Here is an 18598-nt window from a genome sequence, read left to right on the forward strand (position 1 = left end):
GTTTGGAAATGGAGGCATACATATTTTTTTCAAAACAAAAAGAACTGATTGGCTGTTTCATACCATTCTAGAATAAAAACTAGGCTGTATGTGTAAATTAATAGAAGCATGTTTTGTATTGGTACAAAAAAATGTGTAACCAAAGAACAGTACTATGGATTTGCTGTAAGGTTTGAAAAGTCAAGCACTCTTGCTCTGTGGAATTGAAACATTGTGTGTCGAACTTCTGACCTAACTCTACACAGCAGTGTTCCATGAGCTGTTGCTATGGTAGCAGGCAGAAGTCAAGTTGGGGGAAGGGTACTAGGCAGAAGTCAAGTTGGGGGAAGGGTACTTTTGGAAAAGGGTTGGTTTTCAACCAATAGAAATGTGTGATTACATTTGAAAAAAAGGGGGAAGCACTGAGATTTGAAACTTACATGTATATGTGTGGAAAAATAGAGGGAAAGTTTGCCATTATCTGGTTCTGCTGAGAGGAGAGAGGTGAACACAACAGAGATCCTGGCTCTGATAATCTGCTGTTTGAGTGTCACATTTCTTTCACAACTAACTAATTTTAAAGGTGAGTTTACAGTTTGAGAGGGGATGTATGTGGTAACTTAAGAAATGAATAATAGAAATGGGAATTGTTTTTGTTGTAGTTACACATGGTGGTTTCATAATGTGTCAGTCTGTAAAAGTGATTTACACTTGCCCCGAAAAAAAAAAGAGCAGTAAGTGTGCTTTCAAATTGGCAAAGAAATTTCGTTTTGGGACTAATGTGAAAACATGACTCTGTGTGCATAGAAGAATTATAGGCAGAGATTTATTGCGTCTTGCTCTGGTGATTTCACAGTTGCATTAGATGGAAAGGGGGAGTGAATTTTTGGGGGAAGAAGCAGAGTCTTAGCACACACCCATGTGCTTGCCATGTATAGTCATGCACAGTATTTAGAAGCGAGTGGGGTTTTCAGGTTTAAGTCTGTAATGCAAATACATTCAGCATCACTAAGGCTGGTTGCCCTTGCTGGAGTGTAGGCAGTCACAGAGAATACACATGGTGGTGGTCTGAAAAAACAGCTTGGACATGTGCATTTAAATAAATCAAAAAAAGTGATTTCATAATGTGTCAGTCTGTAAAAGTGATTTCCAATTGTAAAAAGTGATTTTCACTTGGCCCGAAAAAAAAAGAGCAGTAAGTGTGCTTTCAAAATGGCAAAGAAATTTCGTTTTGGGACTAATGTGAAAACATGACTCTGTGTGCATAGAGGAATTATAGGCAGAGATTTATTGCGTCTTGCTCTGGTGATTTCACAGTTGCATTAGATGGAAAGGGGGGCGAATTTTTGGGGGAAGAAGCAGAGTCTTAGCACACACCCATGTGCTTGCCATGTATAGTCATGCACAGTATTTAGAAGCGAGTGGGGTTTTCAGGTTTAAGTCTGTAATGCAAATACATTCAGCATCACTAAGGCTGGTTGCCCTTGCTGGAGTGTAGGCAGTCACAGAGAATACACATGGTGGTGGTCTGAAAAAACAGCTTGGACATGTGCAATTAAATAAATTAAAAAAAAAGGTTTCATAATGTGTCAGTCTGTAAAAGTGATTTTCACTTGCCCCGAAAAAAAAAGAGCAGTAAGTGTGCTTTAAAAATGGCAAAGAAATTTCGTTTTGGGACTAATGTGAAAACATGACTCTGTGTGCATAGAGGAATTATAGGCAGAGATTTATTGCGTCTTGCTCTGGTGATTTCACAGTTGCATTAGATGGAAAGGGGGAGCGAATTTTTGGGGGAAGAAGCAGAGTCTTAGCACACACCCATGTGCTTGCCATGTATAGTCATGCACAGTATTTAGAAGCGAGTGGGGTTTTCAGGTTTAAGTCTGTAATGCAAATACATTCAGCATCACTAAGGCTGGTTGCCCTTGCTGGAGTGTAGGCAGTCACCGCGAATACACATGGTGGTGGTCTGAAAAAAACAGCTTGGACAAGTGCAATTAAATAAATTAAAAAAAAAGGTTTCATAATGTGTCAGTCTGTAAAAGTGATTTTCACTTGCCCCGAAAAAAAAAAGAGCAGTAAGTGTGCTTTAAAAATGGCAAAGAAATTTCGTTTTGGGACTAATGTGAAAACATGACTCTGTGTGCATAGAGGAATTATAGGCAGAGATTTATTGCGTCTTGCTCTGGTGATTTCACAGTTGCATTAGATGGAAAGGGGGAGTGAATTTTTGGGGGAAGAAGCAGAGTCTTAGCACACACCCATGTGCTTGCCGTGTATAGTCATGCACAGTATTTAGAAGCGAGTGGGGTTTTCAGGTTTCAGTCTGTAATGCAAATACATTGAGCTTCACTAAGGCTGGTTGCCCTTGCTGGAGTGTAGCACTCTGGACATGGGCTTTTTAAAAAATCTGAAAAGTGGTTTCATAATGTGACAGTTTGTAAAAGAGATTTTCACTTGCCCAAAAAAAAGAGCAGTTTGTGTGCATTCAAATTGGCAAAGAAATTTTGTTTTGTGACTATTGTGAAAAGAAATGTAGTAATATATTTAAATACAATAAAGATTTTTTTTTAGTTTTTTTCAGGTATTGCTGAAGAACAGTGAACAAAATTTAAGATGCCTACAAAATCTCGAGTTCAAAAAACGCTAAAAAAAAAACTATATTTGAAGACAACTGGAGGACCAAAGTTAGTAGAAGATGCTCATGTTGGGAAAAAGAAAAAATCTTCTGGTAAGCAGAAAAAACAATTTCTTAAAAAAATATTCAAAACAAAGAAAAATGTACAAAATGTCTGTCCTGGGAAGAATGTAACAAAACGAAGAGAACAGCAAAAAATTGAGAATTTAGTTAATGCAAATATACCTTCTGCAACTGAAAAGTTTTACATAAACAGAAAAACAGCGTTTAAAGAGATACGTAGAAAAATGTTTCAGAGAAGAGTTATGTCCAATTTGATAAAGGATGTGAAGAAATATAAGCAAAAGGCAAAATATTACAAGAGAAAAAAAGAAATTGAAGCCATTGCAGCAAAAGCATTAGAATTAAAAATTAAACTATTCATATTAATTTTGAATAGGATGCGTACATTAGATAAAATGGTTAATGTACTGAAATCACAAAGCAAAAGCAAAAGAGTAGTGAACAGAACAAACTTTTGTAAAGTGTTTTTAGGAAAGTGGATGCATAGTTCAAGTAGTGAACCTTTTTTTAATGAAGAGAGCTATTTTCAAAGTAATAGTTTGCTGCATGCAGTTGACACCAGAGGTCGTTCATACGAAGTAAAAAATGGTTGCATAATGGAGAAGGAGATAATGGTTCCAAGAGATGAGGTACAAGTGATGGCAGATGAGGCAATGGGGAGACGTCCTAAAGCCCCAGTGTACACTTGGAATTGTAGTAGTATTTGCACTGTGCGTCAGGAATCTATTGACAGATTTCGAGAGTTTCTAAGAGAATATAGTAAAAAAAGTGTAAAACAGAAGATTAAGGTGCTTCAAAGTCTGGATCCATGCAGAGTGAGAGAGAATACTGGTTTGCAGGGTCATTCTCTGGCTTGTCTATCTAGAAAAGTGTGCAATAGTGTTTTCCATCATTTTAGGATGCTGGCTGTTCATCATACTGAAATGAGAAAGTTTGTGAGACGGTTGTATTTTGCCAAAAGTCCAGCAATAAAGTTAAATGAATTGAATAGGGCTCTGTTCCGAGGAACGGTATCAGATGTAGAGAAGGTTGTTGATGAAATTCAGTTTTGTTACTTTGGTCCTGAACAAAACAGTGCAGAGAAGGACACAGTAAATGAGGAAGAAGTGGAAGAGAATGTAGAACCTTCTGTAAGTAAGACATTTAATGATCACATAACAAAATTTGCAATAGTCTCTAATGAAAGACCAAATGTTACTTGTATTTGTTGCCGCAGAACTCATTATAGAAAACAAACTAGGAATGTTGATCTCTACAGAAAGAGTGAAAATGAAGATAATTATAAGTGGATGGATTTTGCCACATATATATTTCTTGAAAATTGTTTTGAATTGGGTGAAGATCAGCGTATTTGTAAATACTGTTACAACAAGTTAGAGGAAAATAGAATGCCGACCAGAGCTGTACATAATAATTTAGAATTGGATGCTATTCCTGCTGAACTTTCTGAATTAAATACATATGAGTCTATACTCATTCAATGTGTTCATCCGTTCCAGACCATAGTACGTATGGAGCCCAAAACTGGTAAATTACCTCCTTCAGATTTACTGAGAGGTTTAAAAGGTAGAGTGGTGTATTTGCCCTTGGATTTGAAAAAAAATATGGAAACTATTGATGCGGATACTTTGGAAACTGAACCATTAATTATTCTGGTTAATGGTGTACCTACAAAGAATAAGAAGATTTGGCAGGAGCTGGTAGATGTGCGGAAAGTACAAAGAGCAAATTTGTATTTGAAAAAAAATAACAAATGGTATGAATCAATTTATATAGAAGAAGAAGAAGAAGACGAAGATTTTCAAGAAGACACAGAAACACCAACTGGACAAATTGAAAAAGTGGACAAGACAAAGGAAGAAGAAATTTATGAACATTTTAGCATACATCCTCTTCATTCGAAAGAAGTTATGGGAGACAATATTGATCTCTTTCAGATGAAGAAAGCAAAAGGAACTCCCGTGAGTGTATGGGAGGAGAGCTTGGAAGCTCGATGTTTTCCCCAGCTGTTTCCTACGGGAAAAGGAGGACGATACGATGAACGTCCAGAACAGATTCCAGCTTCAGAGTATCGGACTACAAGACTATATGCTGAAGATCCCAGATTTCGACAAAGTATTCCTTATTTGTTCCATCTTTTATTTGAAAGCGACTTGTCTGCACTGTCTTATGCAGTAAATCACATTTTAAAAAGTGGAGTACATTTACAAAATGTGTCTGCTAAGGATTTTATGGAGAAAGTGCAGCACCGAGATGATCATTTGGAAACACAACTGATCAATCTGATGGCTTGTCAGCGTGGGACAAATGAATATTGGTACCGACGCCATGGTGAACTAAAATGCATGTTACGCAATTTAGGAACACCAACATGGTTCCTTACCCTAAGCTGTGCCGAGTACGCTTGGGATGATTTACTGGATTTTCTACGAGAGGCCAATTCAAACATTAAAAACATCGAATACAAGACAGCAGGAGAACTGTGCTCATTGGATCCGGTTAATGTTTGCAGATATTTCAATCATAGATTTGAGGCTATGATGTCCTTCATCTGCAATAAAAAAAATCCACCCCTTGGAGAAGTAGTGGATTTCTTTTGGAGAAAAGAGTACCAGGCAAGAGGTGCTCCTCATATTCATATGCTGTTGTGGATCAAGGATGCCCCAAAGTTTGGAACAGATACTGATGAAGCAGTGTTATCTTACATTGAAGAATATGCAACATGTGGTATACCAAAAAGCACAGAAGAGAACAAGTTAAAGGAGCAAGTTTTACGTTCCCAAAGTCATCGGTGTGGAAAATACTGTCGACGGAAATACAAGAGCAAAGAAAAATACTACACTAAATGTCGATTTGGATTTCCTAGACCTGTTCTTTCAAATGGAAGAGTAAACAGTTTTATGTCAGCTGTGAGACATACTATCACAAGAAAATCACCTAAGAATACCTACAACCTTAAAAGAAAAGAAGAATCAAAAAATATAAATGACTACAACCCAGTCATTTTATCCATGTGGAACGCTAACATGGATATACAGTATGTAGCTGACAATTCCATTGCTGTTGCACGATATGTAACGTCTTACATTACGAAATCAGAAAAAACAGAATTGAAGGAAATGTGGGAAGAGATTTCTCACGAGAAGATTGTCAGTAAGAAGCTGTACAGTTTCAGTTTGAAGATGTTATCGCATCGAGAAATTGGATCCTACGAATGTTCAGATAGGTTATCTTCTGCAAGTCTCTACTCGAAGTCAAGAAGAATAATTTGGGCAAGTTTAGGCCTTGCAGCAATGAGAAATCGGTAACTGAAATCTGTTGGAGAAATTGAATATTTGGCCGAGAATGACCCAGAAAGTGCAGATATATTGAAAACAAACATGTTGGACACATATTATCCCAAGAGAAGTCATCATCTGGAGAACATGTGTCTCTATGAAGTGTTGCAGAACTACATTTATTCACGGAAAGCTGCAGAAGACATTAATAATGGAAAATATAAAGTTGTTGGTGAAGAAGGATGTTTGGTGAAGCAAACCAAAGGAAGTTTGATAAATCACCGGAAGCTGAGTTGCGACACTACCGACAAGAAAGAATTTTACTACTTGGCTCTTTTACAGTTGTTTAAACCATGGCGTACAGATGAACTACTGGGAAAATTTCAAAGCTATGAGGATTCATTTAATGCTTGCAAAGACAGCATACAATGCAATACATTCACAACTTATCTGCAAATGTTAAATGAAGAAATTGAACAGGAAACTACAATTGCAGCAGAAATAGCTAGAGACAGTTCTCAGGACAGCCAAAGTTCAGGAACACACAGTCAAGATCCCCTAGGACAACCAATCGTTGAAAATGAAGCATCAATAGCCATGAATGAAGTGGAAACAGCTATGAATCAAGCTCAAGAAGAATTTATAGACTTAGAAAATTTGGAAAGACAACTGAATCAAGAGCAGCAACAAATTTATGAAGAGATCAAAAACAAAATTGATCACGGATTTCTACATGTAAAAAAAGAGTGCTCATGCACATCATTTCATCCAATCAGGATGTATGTAAGCGGACAAGCTGGCACTGGAAAAAGTTTCCTAATTAAAGTCATCAGAAGCTACCTAAAGCAAAAAACGGATTCTACTTTGTCTTGTGTGGTTACTGCTCCAACTGGGTTAGCAGCATATAACATAAAAGGAATCACCTTACATCGTTTGCTAATGTTACCAGTGGAGCATGAGAACAAAATACAATTCAACAAGCTAACTGGAGAAGCATCCTTGGAAGTTTCACGAGTATTGAAGAAGATGCAAGTTCTCATTATTGATGAGGTGAGCATGGTATCAAACTTAATGCTTGCCTTTGTGCATTTAAGAATGCAGCAAATTTTGAAGACAGACTATGACGTGTTATTTGGTGGAAAACACGTCATAGTTTTTGGAGATCTTTTGCAACTTACTCCAGTTAAAGGACAACCAGTGTTTAATACTGTGACACATGAAGACACGAAGAAGTCATTGGGAAGCATCGGTAATACAAATATTTGGTCCTTCTTTGAGTACAAGGAACTTACAACTAATATGAGGCAAGCAAACGATGAAGAATATGGAAGTATTCTGAAAGATATCAGGATTGGACTACTCACAGAAGCTGGCAAAAAAGCATTACAGACTCGGCTGCTACATAATTTATTTCCAAAGGAAGAAATAGTTGCAGAGAAGATATACAAGAACATTGCAGAAAACAAAAGTGTCATCTGCTTAATGCCTACTCTACGTGAATGCTCAATATTCAATGAGGAGCTTTTGAAGTTGGAAAAGGAAGAGATCAGGAAATTGAAAGCAGTGGACAAAATTGAGGATGGAAGAATTACTGTCACAGTAACAGGCAAACTGAAAAATAAATTGGACTCACTAGAGAAGAACATCTCCAAAACAGCTGGATTAGAAAAAAATCTATATGTTTGCATGAACTGTAGAGTGTTTTTAAGGAGAAATTTGGATGTTGAGAATGGTTTAGTTAATGGAGCGATGGGAAGAGTTGTGGGTTTTATTAATTATCAGAAAAAAGAAGGAATTGAATGTTTAAAAATAAAATTTGATCAGATAGATGAAGTTAAAGATATTTGTCGTTGTACAGTTCGTTTTATGCTTGTGAAAGACTTATATGTACGTAGGAAGCAGTTTCCGTTTTCTCTAGCATATGCTGTAACTATTCACAAGTCTCAAGGATTGACTGTAGATTGTGCATTTGTGAACATTGGTTCAACTGTGTTCAAAGAAGGTATGGCATATGTTGCTTTGTCACGAGTCAAAACATTATCAGGTTTATTCATGATAGACTTTGAAGAATCAAAAGTTAGTGCTGATACAAATTGTGTAAAGGAGTATAATAGATTAAGAAGAAGCTATGCTCCTCATTTAGGTCAGTATCCTGTGTTGGAGAAACGTGTAGTTTCTCGTAAAAGAAAAAATGAGAATATCTGTAGTGAAGATGTAGAGAAGAGGAAAAAAAAGAGGAGTGATGTAATTGCAAGCAAAAAGAAAAAGGAAAATGAAGAACAGGTTGTAGGATGTCATTTTGAAAATAGCTCTGGTGTCAACTGCTACGCAAATGTAGTGCTGAATGTTGCATTTTATCTGGAAAGTTTGCAAGAGCAGATAATAGTAAATCAGGGAAAAAGATTCTGTTCAGAGCTGAGTCTCCTTTTTCAAAAGCTGAGTAAAGATAAAACTCAAATAGAAAGTGCTACTGACATTAGAAAACTTTTAGATGTATGTTCAGGACGAACACAGTTTTCTCAAAATGAACAGCAAGATGCACATGAATTTTTGATGTATTTTCTTCAGGTAGTGGAAGAAGAAGGAGTTCCCATTGACATTTTTTTTGGTCTCTCTTATAAATGGGAACATAGTTGTGATAATTGTTATAATATATGTGGCTCTATTGTTGATAATGAAAGGTTTATTTATTTGACATTGCCAGAGAGTAAAACAGTCACTTTTGCAAAATTAGTTAAAGATGCTAATCATAGCATGAAATGTGGTGAGTGTAATTCTGACATGTTTTCAACATTAATTTTAAAGGAATACGGACAGTATGTAATTTTAATGATGCAACGATGTAGAGCTGATGGTTCAAAATTGGATACTTTAATAAAGAAGTTTACAGGACAGCAATTATCAATTTCAGGAAAAACTTTTGTAACTGTTGCAATAATTTTCCATGATCAACCTACTGTTACTTCTGGACATTACACAGTTTATCTAAAATGTGAAAAAGGCTGGACACTGTGTAATGATTCCCAATTGATTTTCAAACAACGTTTGCCTTTTGATTTAGCAAATTCCTATCTAATCTTCCTGAAACCTAAATTTTAGAGAGACTTGGCAAGATCTGGACAAAATAATTTTACCATTTTACTGGATTACCATTGCAATTTTGTAAAAAAAAGATTTTTAAAATTATCATTTGGCCTAATGGAAAGATAACCAATTGTAATGTGGACTTTTTTAATTTTTAATGCAATTTTGAAAAACCAATAATTTAGAGATTATCGGTAACTTCTGCACATTTTAAATTTTGGAATGTTATTGGACTGCCATTGGAAATTTTTTCAAAAATGATTTAAAAAATTACTATTTGGCCATGTGGAAAAGTAACCAATTCTATTGTGGACTAAATAAATTATTCAAAAAATTTTCGTGAACCAAAATGTTACAGAGAATCGGTGAGATCTGGACAAATTAAACTTTAGAATTTTATTGGATTTCCGTTGGAAATTTATTCCAAATAAAAAATTAAAATTACTATTTGGCCTAAAGGAAATGAAATCAGATGTATTTTGGAGTAATTTGAGATATAATATTGTGATTATAGTTCTGAAACAAACATATCAGACGGTATTTTAAAGAAATAAGTATTGGTATTAGATGATATTTTTTTACAATATTATGCATTTCTATAATGTTAAGTTTAAGTAAAAAAAGAATCAGGGCTTTTTTAATACAATCTTTGTGATTGGTATTTTTTTTTGCCCGCTGTAAAATGATGAATGCAATTGCTTTCACAATTTATAGTGAAATGCAATATATTCTGAAAACAGCAAAAATAAGGCAAAAAGATTTTTTGGTAAAAAATGTAAATATGTGTACTGTATTATAAAATGTTTAAAAAATATTAATACTTTTTTCTTTTTTTCCAGATAGATATAGAAAATTTTCGAAAACTACAAACATTTTTAAAACTATTTTTTAAAAAAAGAAATGAATAAATATTTTTTCAGTGAGTATGGTAAGTCAATAATAATAATTGTAGTCTCTCAAGGACAATGTAATGTGATAAATGATTTTTAGTGTTTTTTTTAAAAAATAAAAAAAAAGTACGCGCACCGTACGCGTACGGTAAAAAAAAATAAAAAAAGTTTTTAAAAACATATGTAAAAAAAAGATGAAAGATAAGGTTGGCTCTTAAAAGAACCGTTGTGTTCATGCAGGGACAGAGGAAAGGAAGCATGGGAAAATTATTCAAAGCGACAAATGTGCTGATCTATTTTGTTGTTCACTAGGGAAACACTGGTCTCCCTATGGCAAATTAGATCTTTACAAAATGTGCAATGAATATCAACCTTCCGAAATCGAGGGTTCATTTCCAGAGGGCCAGCAAAAGGAGATTCTCCCCCCACAGATGAAGGGCTCACCTGACCTGCAGAAGAAGGAGTAAGCCCTGCAGATGATGGTCCAGGCTGAGCTGCTGTGGATGTACTGGCTCGTCTTTCTGAAGAGTTACCTCCAAAAAGATGACCATGTGTCCTTCTGTGTACATCCTGGAGGTGTCTCTTCATGGTGTGATTCCCAAAGGAATACTTCCTGTCAGGATTACCTCTAGAAAGTACACGCTTACACAGCCTGCAAGTAACTAAGGGTGCATTCACCTTTTGCTGGCCTTCTGGAAAAGTAAAATAATCCCAAACATAAGAAGGCTTTTGTTTCCTCGATCTCTGCCTCAAGACAGTGCTGCTAGTGCTAGCCTCACTCTCAGAAGAGCTCTGCTGTTCTGCCATCGTATCCCAAAGACAAACCAGCTCCTTCTCCCAAGGGATCACAAGCAGAAATGAGGGGAATGGGTGTGGTGTAGGAGAGTTCTAGAACTGAAAGTAGTTTCAACCAATCAAAAGTTGTGTTTCAAGATCACATGACCTACCGTACGCTTACGGTACGCTTACGGTACGCTTACGGCAAAAAGTACGCGTGCGCGTAAAAAAGACACGCGCTTGCGCGCATGCGCATAACAGTCACTCCCCGGCACTTCCGCGTAACGTGCGCGTGTGGCGTAAGCGCGCACGCGTCCCACGCGCAGTACGCGCGGCTACGCAAAGTGCGTAACTATACGCAAGCAGCGTAGATAGATTACGGACGTTGCGTAAACCGTACGCTTACCGTGAGCTTACGGTACGCGTACTAAAAAATAAATAAAAAATAAAAAAAAGAACTGGAAATAAATTTTACATGTTTATTTTAAAAAATATATTAAAAAAAAATATTTAAGGATTTTAAAAATTTAAGCATAGTCTTTATAAAAGGTAAGAAAATTAAATTAAAAATATGTTTGAAAAAATTGAAGAATAAAAAAAAAATTAGCATTTAAAAAACCTTGCAAATTCACTGAAAAAACCATGGGTTTCACACACGTTATAGTTAGGAATTAGCATTTAAAAAACCTTTGAAATTCAGTGAAAAAACCATAGGTTTCACACACGTTATAGTTAGGAATTAGCATTTAAAAAACCTTAGAAATTCAGTGAAAAAACCATAGGTTTCACACATGTTATAGTTAGCTGGACATTTTACTCGTAAAAAACCAATGAAATTGCCCCGTTATAGTTAGTTCAGCTAACTATAACTCGCGCGCCCGCAATGCACTGCTGATGACGTCACATATTACATCACTCATGACATGGTCAGTGACATCACTGATGACATCACTGATGACATCTCAAATGACATCACTGATGACATCACTGATGACATCATCCTTGTGATAGAGTGGCAGACCTCCTCTTCCCCTAATATAACCTTTGACACACACATTCAAAAATAGAAACTACAATGTTCAAAACAATGGACATACCAATACCAGTTAAAACAACCTATTCAGTAATTCTAAGATCCACATACACATCCACTCATTCACCAACAGTCCAATTCAGTCACTCATACATGTACTCACTCATCATATGTACTCATACACCTATACATCCTGTTACACAATGCCACTCATCCATAGAGTTACTCACACACATAGTCACTCATGCTAACAAAGAATCAAACATACATTTACTTGCATATACAGTTATACACACACCACCACACTTACTTCTACGGAAACTTACACATACTTAGTCTTTTAAACAATCACTTATAGAAACACATACTTATTCATACAAGAACTCTTTCAATCTCTCACTCTCACATATACTCACATATATACACCAATAGTCACATATACTAGTTTAAAACATATGTAGTTACTCATAAAGACACTATTGAGACAGTCATTCACTCAATAACACATCCATGCACACACTCATCCACCCATACAGTCCTGCACACATGCTGTGTTCAACACATACAAACAGTGAGTCACTCATTCATACACCTATGCACTACGTAATACCCCCCACCGAACCATGCAGGCACTCAGACTGATACTCAAAAAACCAACTAATAACCTATATAGACACCCATGTAGCTACTCACCAACCCATGCAGCCACTTATACACAAAGTGAGAGACTGATACAGATATATACATATTTAAACATTACTCACTAAAACATGTATTCACTATGATACACTTAATCAGTCAGTTAAACAATCAATTTTTCAAAAACAAATCATCCATTTAGACACTTATATACCCATTTATTCTTCCATCGACCTTGAGATATACATATATAAAACATATTTAATTTTCAGAAAAACACACATTCACTGGATGATGTCATCAGTGATGTCATTTGAGATGTCATCAGTGATGTCATGAGTGATGTCACTGACCATGTCATGAGTGATGTAATATGTGACGTCATCAGCAGTGCATTGCGGGTGCGCGAGTTATAGTTAGCTGAACTAACTATAACGGGGCAATTTCATTGGTTTTTTACGAGTAAAATGTCCAGCTAACTATAACATGTGTGAAACCTATGGTTTTTTCACTGAATTTCTAAGGTTTTTTAAATGCTAATTCCTAACTATAACGTGTGTGAAACCTATGGTTTTTTCACTGAATATATATATATATATTATTTTTTTTTAATGGTTTAAACACCAGTGAGGATTTGCAGGACTTCCTGTAATCATGTATCTGCGATCCAGGGCTGTATGCTTATGACCATCTAGTATCAGCTCATCCTGACCTTTTCTCCCAGTATTGTAATATCCATATCTCCTTCAGCATCAATTTAGAGTTTTACATAGGGATGTTGTATAATTTTCATCACATATGTATTGTATTATCTATATTTGAGGGACTGTGCAATAAGAAGTATGTTCTTACATCTTTTATAGCATTAGCACTTTATGTCATATGGTATTTGGAAGTTTTTGTACCTTGACATTTGTTAACCTATGTGCGCTGTCACTTTAAAATCATACATGAGGCTTCATGATGATTTTTGCATGTTCTTATGGACTAAAACCTTTTAATACAAGAACTTTATAGCACCATAGAACTTTGTTTTTAGTACTTGGTATTGTAAGGGCACATTAAATATAAAAAGCACTAGCACTTTGAAAACAACGTATAGGGGTTTAATATCAGCTCATCAGACTGACCTGTGGATTTTTAATATGCTCCCATGATTATTATATTTGTGTAATAATTTTTAGATATTGGTTGACATATCGGAATGGTGAAAGTATCAATGTTTATTGTTTGGATGCACATAAAAAATAGCAGGCTCGCAAATAATTGACAGGAATGATGTTGATACATAACTGCATTACAGTGAGCCTATGGATGAGGTGAGTCTCGCATCTCAATATGTGCGTGAAACGACTTCATATTACAACATAATTATAATTTTAATATTATCTGCACATTGAAATAACAAGAGATATTTTAAATCGAAAATACTGTTTTACCAATTTACAATGGTATCGTAACCTATCAATTGATAGCATATAATGGATAGTCTGTTGTTTGTTGCAGTGGCCTGGAATAGACTAAGTGCGATTCTTTGTTCTGAAATAAAGCACTGTTATAAATCGATGACAATGCATTGTGGTCCGTACCTGTGTGGTCTCAACATGTGTGGTGAGCCAGGACTGTTTTAGTTAGATCCTCTATTTTCTAGATATGTATAGAGTATACAACATGCGAATTTACAATATTGAACTTTGAACTTTAAAGAAAAGGGCCCTTGCCCGTAATTCCTTATGTTTACACATCGTTTAGTTGCTATATGCTTTATTGGGCTTGTCTGTAATATCAGAAGATTCAGGTGGTACGAACATTTCATGGAATTTGCTTCTATTTGCACACCTTTTGTGTGCTTTCGCAAATTGCTGAAAGTTATTTTGCACTATTTGCATTTTTTGCACAATGTAATTTATTTGAAAGTGTATACTATACTATAGTGTGGGACAATAGCGATTTGTGCATATAATGTTTGACAAATGCACAGATGAACCCCTTAAAATCACAAATTCCATTTACTCTCAATTCCCTTTTATTATCGGATGTTATTTAGTATAGCAGAAATTGCATTTACTCGATTTTGGTATGATATAAAGAAGAGTATTGGTTTGTCACATATCAATGTTGAAATGGCAAGCACTGTCACTTTAAATGAAAACTCATAGGTATAAAAAAGTTCAAAATGGCGACTTAAAATCGTTGTGCAAAAGACCGCTTTGACGGTCGAAACACACCACCTGAGCTCCAATAAAATTTATATAGATGAATTATTTATCATCTGAGGAGGTAAAAAGGACACAGCAGAGAGATTTGGTTGAAAGAATCAATATCAACCATCTGAATTTACACTTTACTTCACACATCAGTATGCAGGAAGACCAGTTTTTACATCTTACAGTATACAATCATCATAACAAATTACATACTAAAACGTTTTGAAAAATCATTGAAGGCAATACAGTACTACACGCCCATAGTTTCCATCCAAACAAGTTAAAATACAGTATACCCTGTATGCAAAGAATCTCCGCATGAGAACAAATTGTGGCAGTGAGGCACAATTGGTATTGCCCAACAAGAACTCAGCGATAGATTTTCTGCACGAGGCTACAATGATAAGGTGCTTCATGGTGCTATGAGTAAAGCAAACTCTAAAACAAGGGATCAACTCATATTTACAGATCAAATGAAAGATGCAGGTAGTCAGCAAGAGATTTGAATCATTACTGGGTTTAGTACTCAACATGCACAAGAAAGACAGATCTTGCACCAACATTGGCACCTATTGCGAAGGGATCCGGTCATAGGTCTAAAAATCCACTGTAGGCCCCAGATTGCTTTCAGGAGAGCAAGATCAATGAGAGATGATCTTGTAGTGAGCAGCCCTGAAATATAACAGTGAGGAACATGGCTTATGGGCAGTAGCGGCTTTAGGAAGTGCCACAATGCAAGGCCTGTAAACACAGAATCAATACTACACAACTGGCCTGACGTTTCTCAGATGAGGTTTGAAAGATTAAACAAGCACTACATTGTAAGAGTGAATTTGCTGTTTTCGAGCTGAGATGTACTTGCTCCAAATTGTACATTGGTAGTACTATTTTAAAGGTTGATCAACGAATTTTACAGCATGTCAGAGAGATCAAACACAGGCATCAACATACCCTGTAGCCAGGCATTTTGAAACAGTACACCAGAGTAAGATAGACGATTTGAGTTACTTTGTGTTAGACCAAGTACTGAACAGACTCAGAGGGGGCAACAGGGAACGTTACCTCAGGCAACTAGAGTCTAAACACATCCTTAGATTCAATATGAAATTTCCTGTGGAGGGATATATGCTCCCCATTTCATTCGTTCCCAGTGCTTTAAATGGGAAAATATAAGTGCAGGTAATCATTAAATTGAGCTAGGGGTGTGGCTACTGGGAGGGGTTAGAGGCGGAGCGAGACATGATGATATAAAGACACTTCTATTGAGTATTCATGTTGGTGTGGTGTGAAGACTTGTTTGGAACAAGCCCTAAATCATAATGGAAGGGGTTTGTAAACTGAGTGCAGCCAAGCCATCTACAGTACTATTAGCACTTTCAGGTTAATAATCAGTGGGCCCCTAGACCAACGAGACGCTGGCATAGCCTCATTAATAATGAGTTCTACACCACTTACAGGACTTACCAAAACACGTGAGAAATGCATCAATATAAATAAAGGGGTTAACTCATTACATGAAATGAAGGGCAAACACGAAATGTTAATGTTTACTTGCTTTTGTAATATTTGCAGCTTCATGATATCATACTCTTTCGACTTGCTTGCCTTAAGTGCAATCCTTATATCTTGTAGAGTGCGCACACGTACACACAGAAACGACCATTCAACACATTTCTTTTCAAATATCCAGAGTGTCGTTTCCTCTCTGATCTCATTTCTCTCTCAAACATACACAATATCAGACATAAACACAAAAGGCTCACTTCGGATTATTCCTTAGTTACTTCGTAGCGCCAGCGAGGTGCAAACGTGATTGACAGAGGAGGGCCTGGATGGGGCCTACTCTGTCAGACACAGCAGGACAGTGAAATTCCCAACACCTGGACATCCCATGCATAATGAAAATGAGTCCCTGCTGAATGGTTCAGCAGTGGCTCAGCTAAGGGCTAGAAAGTCGCTTTGGATGTCAGAGTGCCCTACGGATCTGCTCCACTCTGACTGCCTCGAGCTCAGCAGCACCAGCAGCAACGAGTTTACATTTCTTGAGTACCGGTACTCTCCTTGGTAGTGGAGAAGTGCCGGTACTCACCTCAGTAAAAATGAGAAGCGATGGTACTCAGTACCTGTGAGTGCTGGCCCATTTAAAGCACTGTTCCTTCCACTAATTAGTCTCTGAGTCTCATATTTTCAAGGTTCTGCATCGCAAGGGGACACAAGGGCGAAACAAAATCTAAATGAGACTTACCAAGGCAACCTTGTGTGGCACTGCATGGCTTGATCAATTTACAGTACTGCAAGGCAGAGCAGATTGATGCCTTGTGTTACTCTGTGGCAGGGAGGCATTCCATGGGGTGAGCAGGGGTGTTCCCACACATCCACCCATGGATTCTGACACATTCCCAGATTTACAAACATTGACAGACCACCAGAGGTGCAACAAGGAGAAATTTGTTCATTTCACCTTGTTATTTCCTCTTTCTATGTGTGCTGCATTTTGCGGCACACTTAGTAAAAGGAAAGTGTCTCTGGGGATTGCTCTTGGGCAGGAAGGTGGCTTCCTGCAAAAAGCAATCCTTCATACAACGCAGGCACTTGCCTGCCTTTGGCGCTAGGCTGCAGTTTATTCGCCAGTACAGGCACAGAGCAAGAATGCCCTGTATAATATTTAATGTTAAGTTCCTGTCCTCTCCTTTTCAAGCAGCGCAGCAGGGTGGCTTACAGTGATGCTTTGCATAAAATATTGATAGAGATAAGTGTTTTCCCTATAAACCCTATCTTATTAACCACACTATTACGTTTATTTTCTCTTCTTTTCTACAAACTACAAAACAGCATATGTCAGTGTTCCACTTTCTGTTCTAATAAGTAATATTTGAAAACAATTGCCTTTATTATGCTAACTGAAAAATGCAGGTTATGTAAAATACATAGCAGGTAAGGTGTAATATCATCAATATTGATTTCTAAATGTCCCTCCCCACATCATTTGTCCCCATGGTTAATTTTGCCTTCAGAGTCCCTTAATGTGGAATGTTTAATACCGTTGCACATTATGTATCTTTTATGTGTTGGAAGACCAGATACAATTCCTGTGCATGCACAATACACACAAGTCACTTGCAGCAGAAGATAAACACAGTCCATGCCCTCCTCCCTGGAGGAGCCTTACCTGTCAATGCTGATGGCGCAGAGATTGAGAATGCTGGCAGTGCACATCATGACATCCAGGGTGACAAAGATATCACAGTGGATTCGGCTGAACCGCCACTCACCAACCACCTACGACACCGAGGGAAGCAGAGCGAATACCCAATCAATACTCTGACACTTCATCTGATACAAGATAATATGCTTTCAAAGTTGATTTAACGTTTTAAAAGGAACATTATGCCTCCATACGTCTCGTGTAAGCTAGCAATCAAGGTGAAACTTGCAGCTGCGTATTGCTGATGTTAGAGCAAACTTTAAACAAAATATATATAAATAGCATTTTGCTGCATGGCATACAGACTTACGTATCATTATGCAGTGAGCATATTGAAGTATACACATCCCTGTTTTAAAAGGGGTTTAAAAAGGTCCTGCACAGCACTACTGTAGCTGCACTGACCAAAGCCAGTGGCGGCCGGTGACCTTTGAAAGTGGTGAGGTGTAATATTGGGTCGAATTTCAACGAGAAAAGCGAGCACGTCTGAAGTCTCGGGAGATTCAGGGGGTACTTCCCTCAGAAAAGTTTGAAAACAATAGGGTCAAATAGTGCATTTGGAACTACTGTTTTCTCATGCATTTGCTCGGAAACAATAGGTTTTGAAAAAGCAGTCACTAAATATTCAAGTACTTTTATGATGTGCCAAACCAATGAAACCTCATGCTCCCAAGGAATAGACCCCACTCTTTTCAAAACATACTCTGGCACCCCCATATGTTGACAAGCATTTGCAATGCAATCGGTCTCGCCTTATATGTATTTAGCTATGTAGCATATTAGCCTGGGTGCTAAAACATCTACT

The 18598-nt window shown here is 36.9% G+C and overlaps 1 protein-coding gene across 1 annotated transcript in view; it reads right to left on the reverse strand.

The window, feature by feature from the left end:
* Positions 1-18598, reverse strand: part of DRD2 (dopamine receptor D2) — a 1132644-nt gene that overhangs the window by 237441 nt on the left and 876605 nt on the right. The window contains exon 5 of the mRNA XM_085647358.1: positions 17758-17867. Within this exon, the coding sequence (XP_085503484.1) occupies positions 17758-17867 (110 nt within the window). The remainder of the gene's footprint in view (positions 1-17757; positions 17868-18598) is intronic.

The sequence above is a fragment of the Triturus cristatus genome, chromosome 3_2, assembly GCF_964204655.1.
Source record: "Triturus cristatus chromosome 3_2, aTriCri1.1, whole genome shotgun sequence".
Taxonomy (NCBI): domain Eukaryota; kingdom Metazoa; phylum Chordata; class Amphibia; order Caudata; family Salamandridae; genus Triturus; species Triturus cristatus.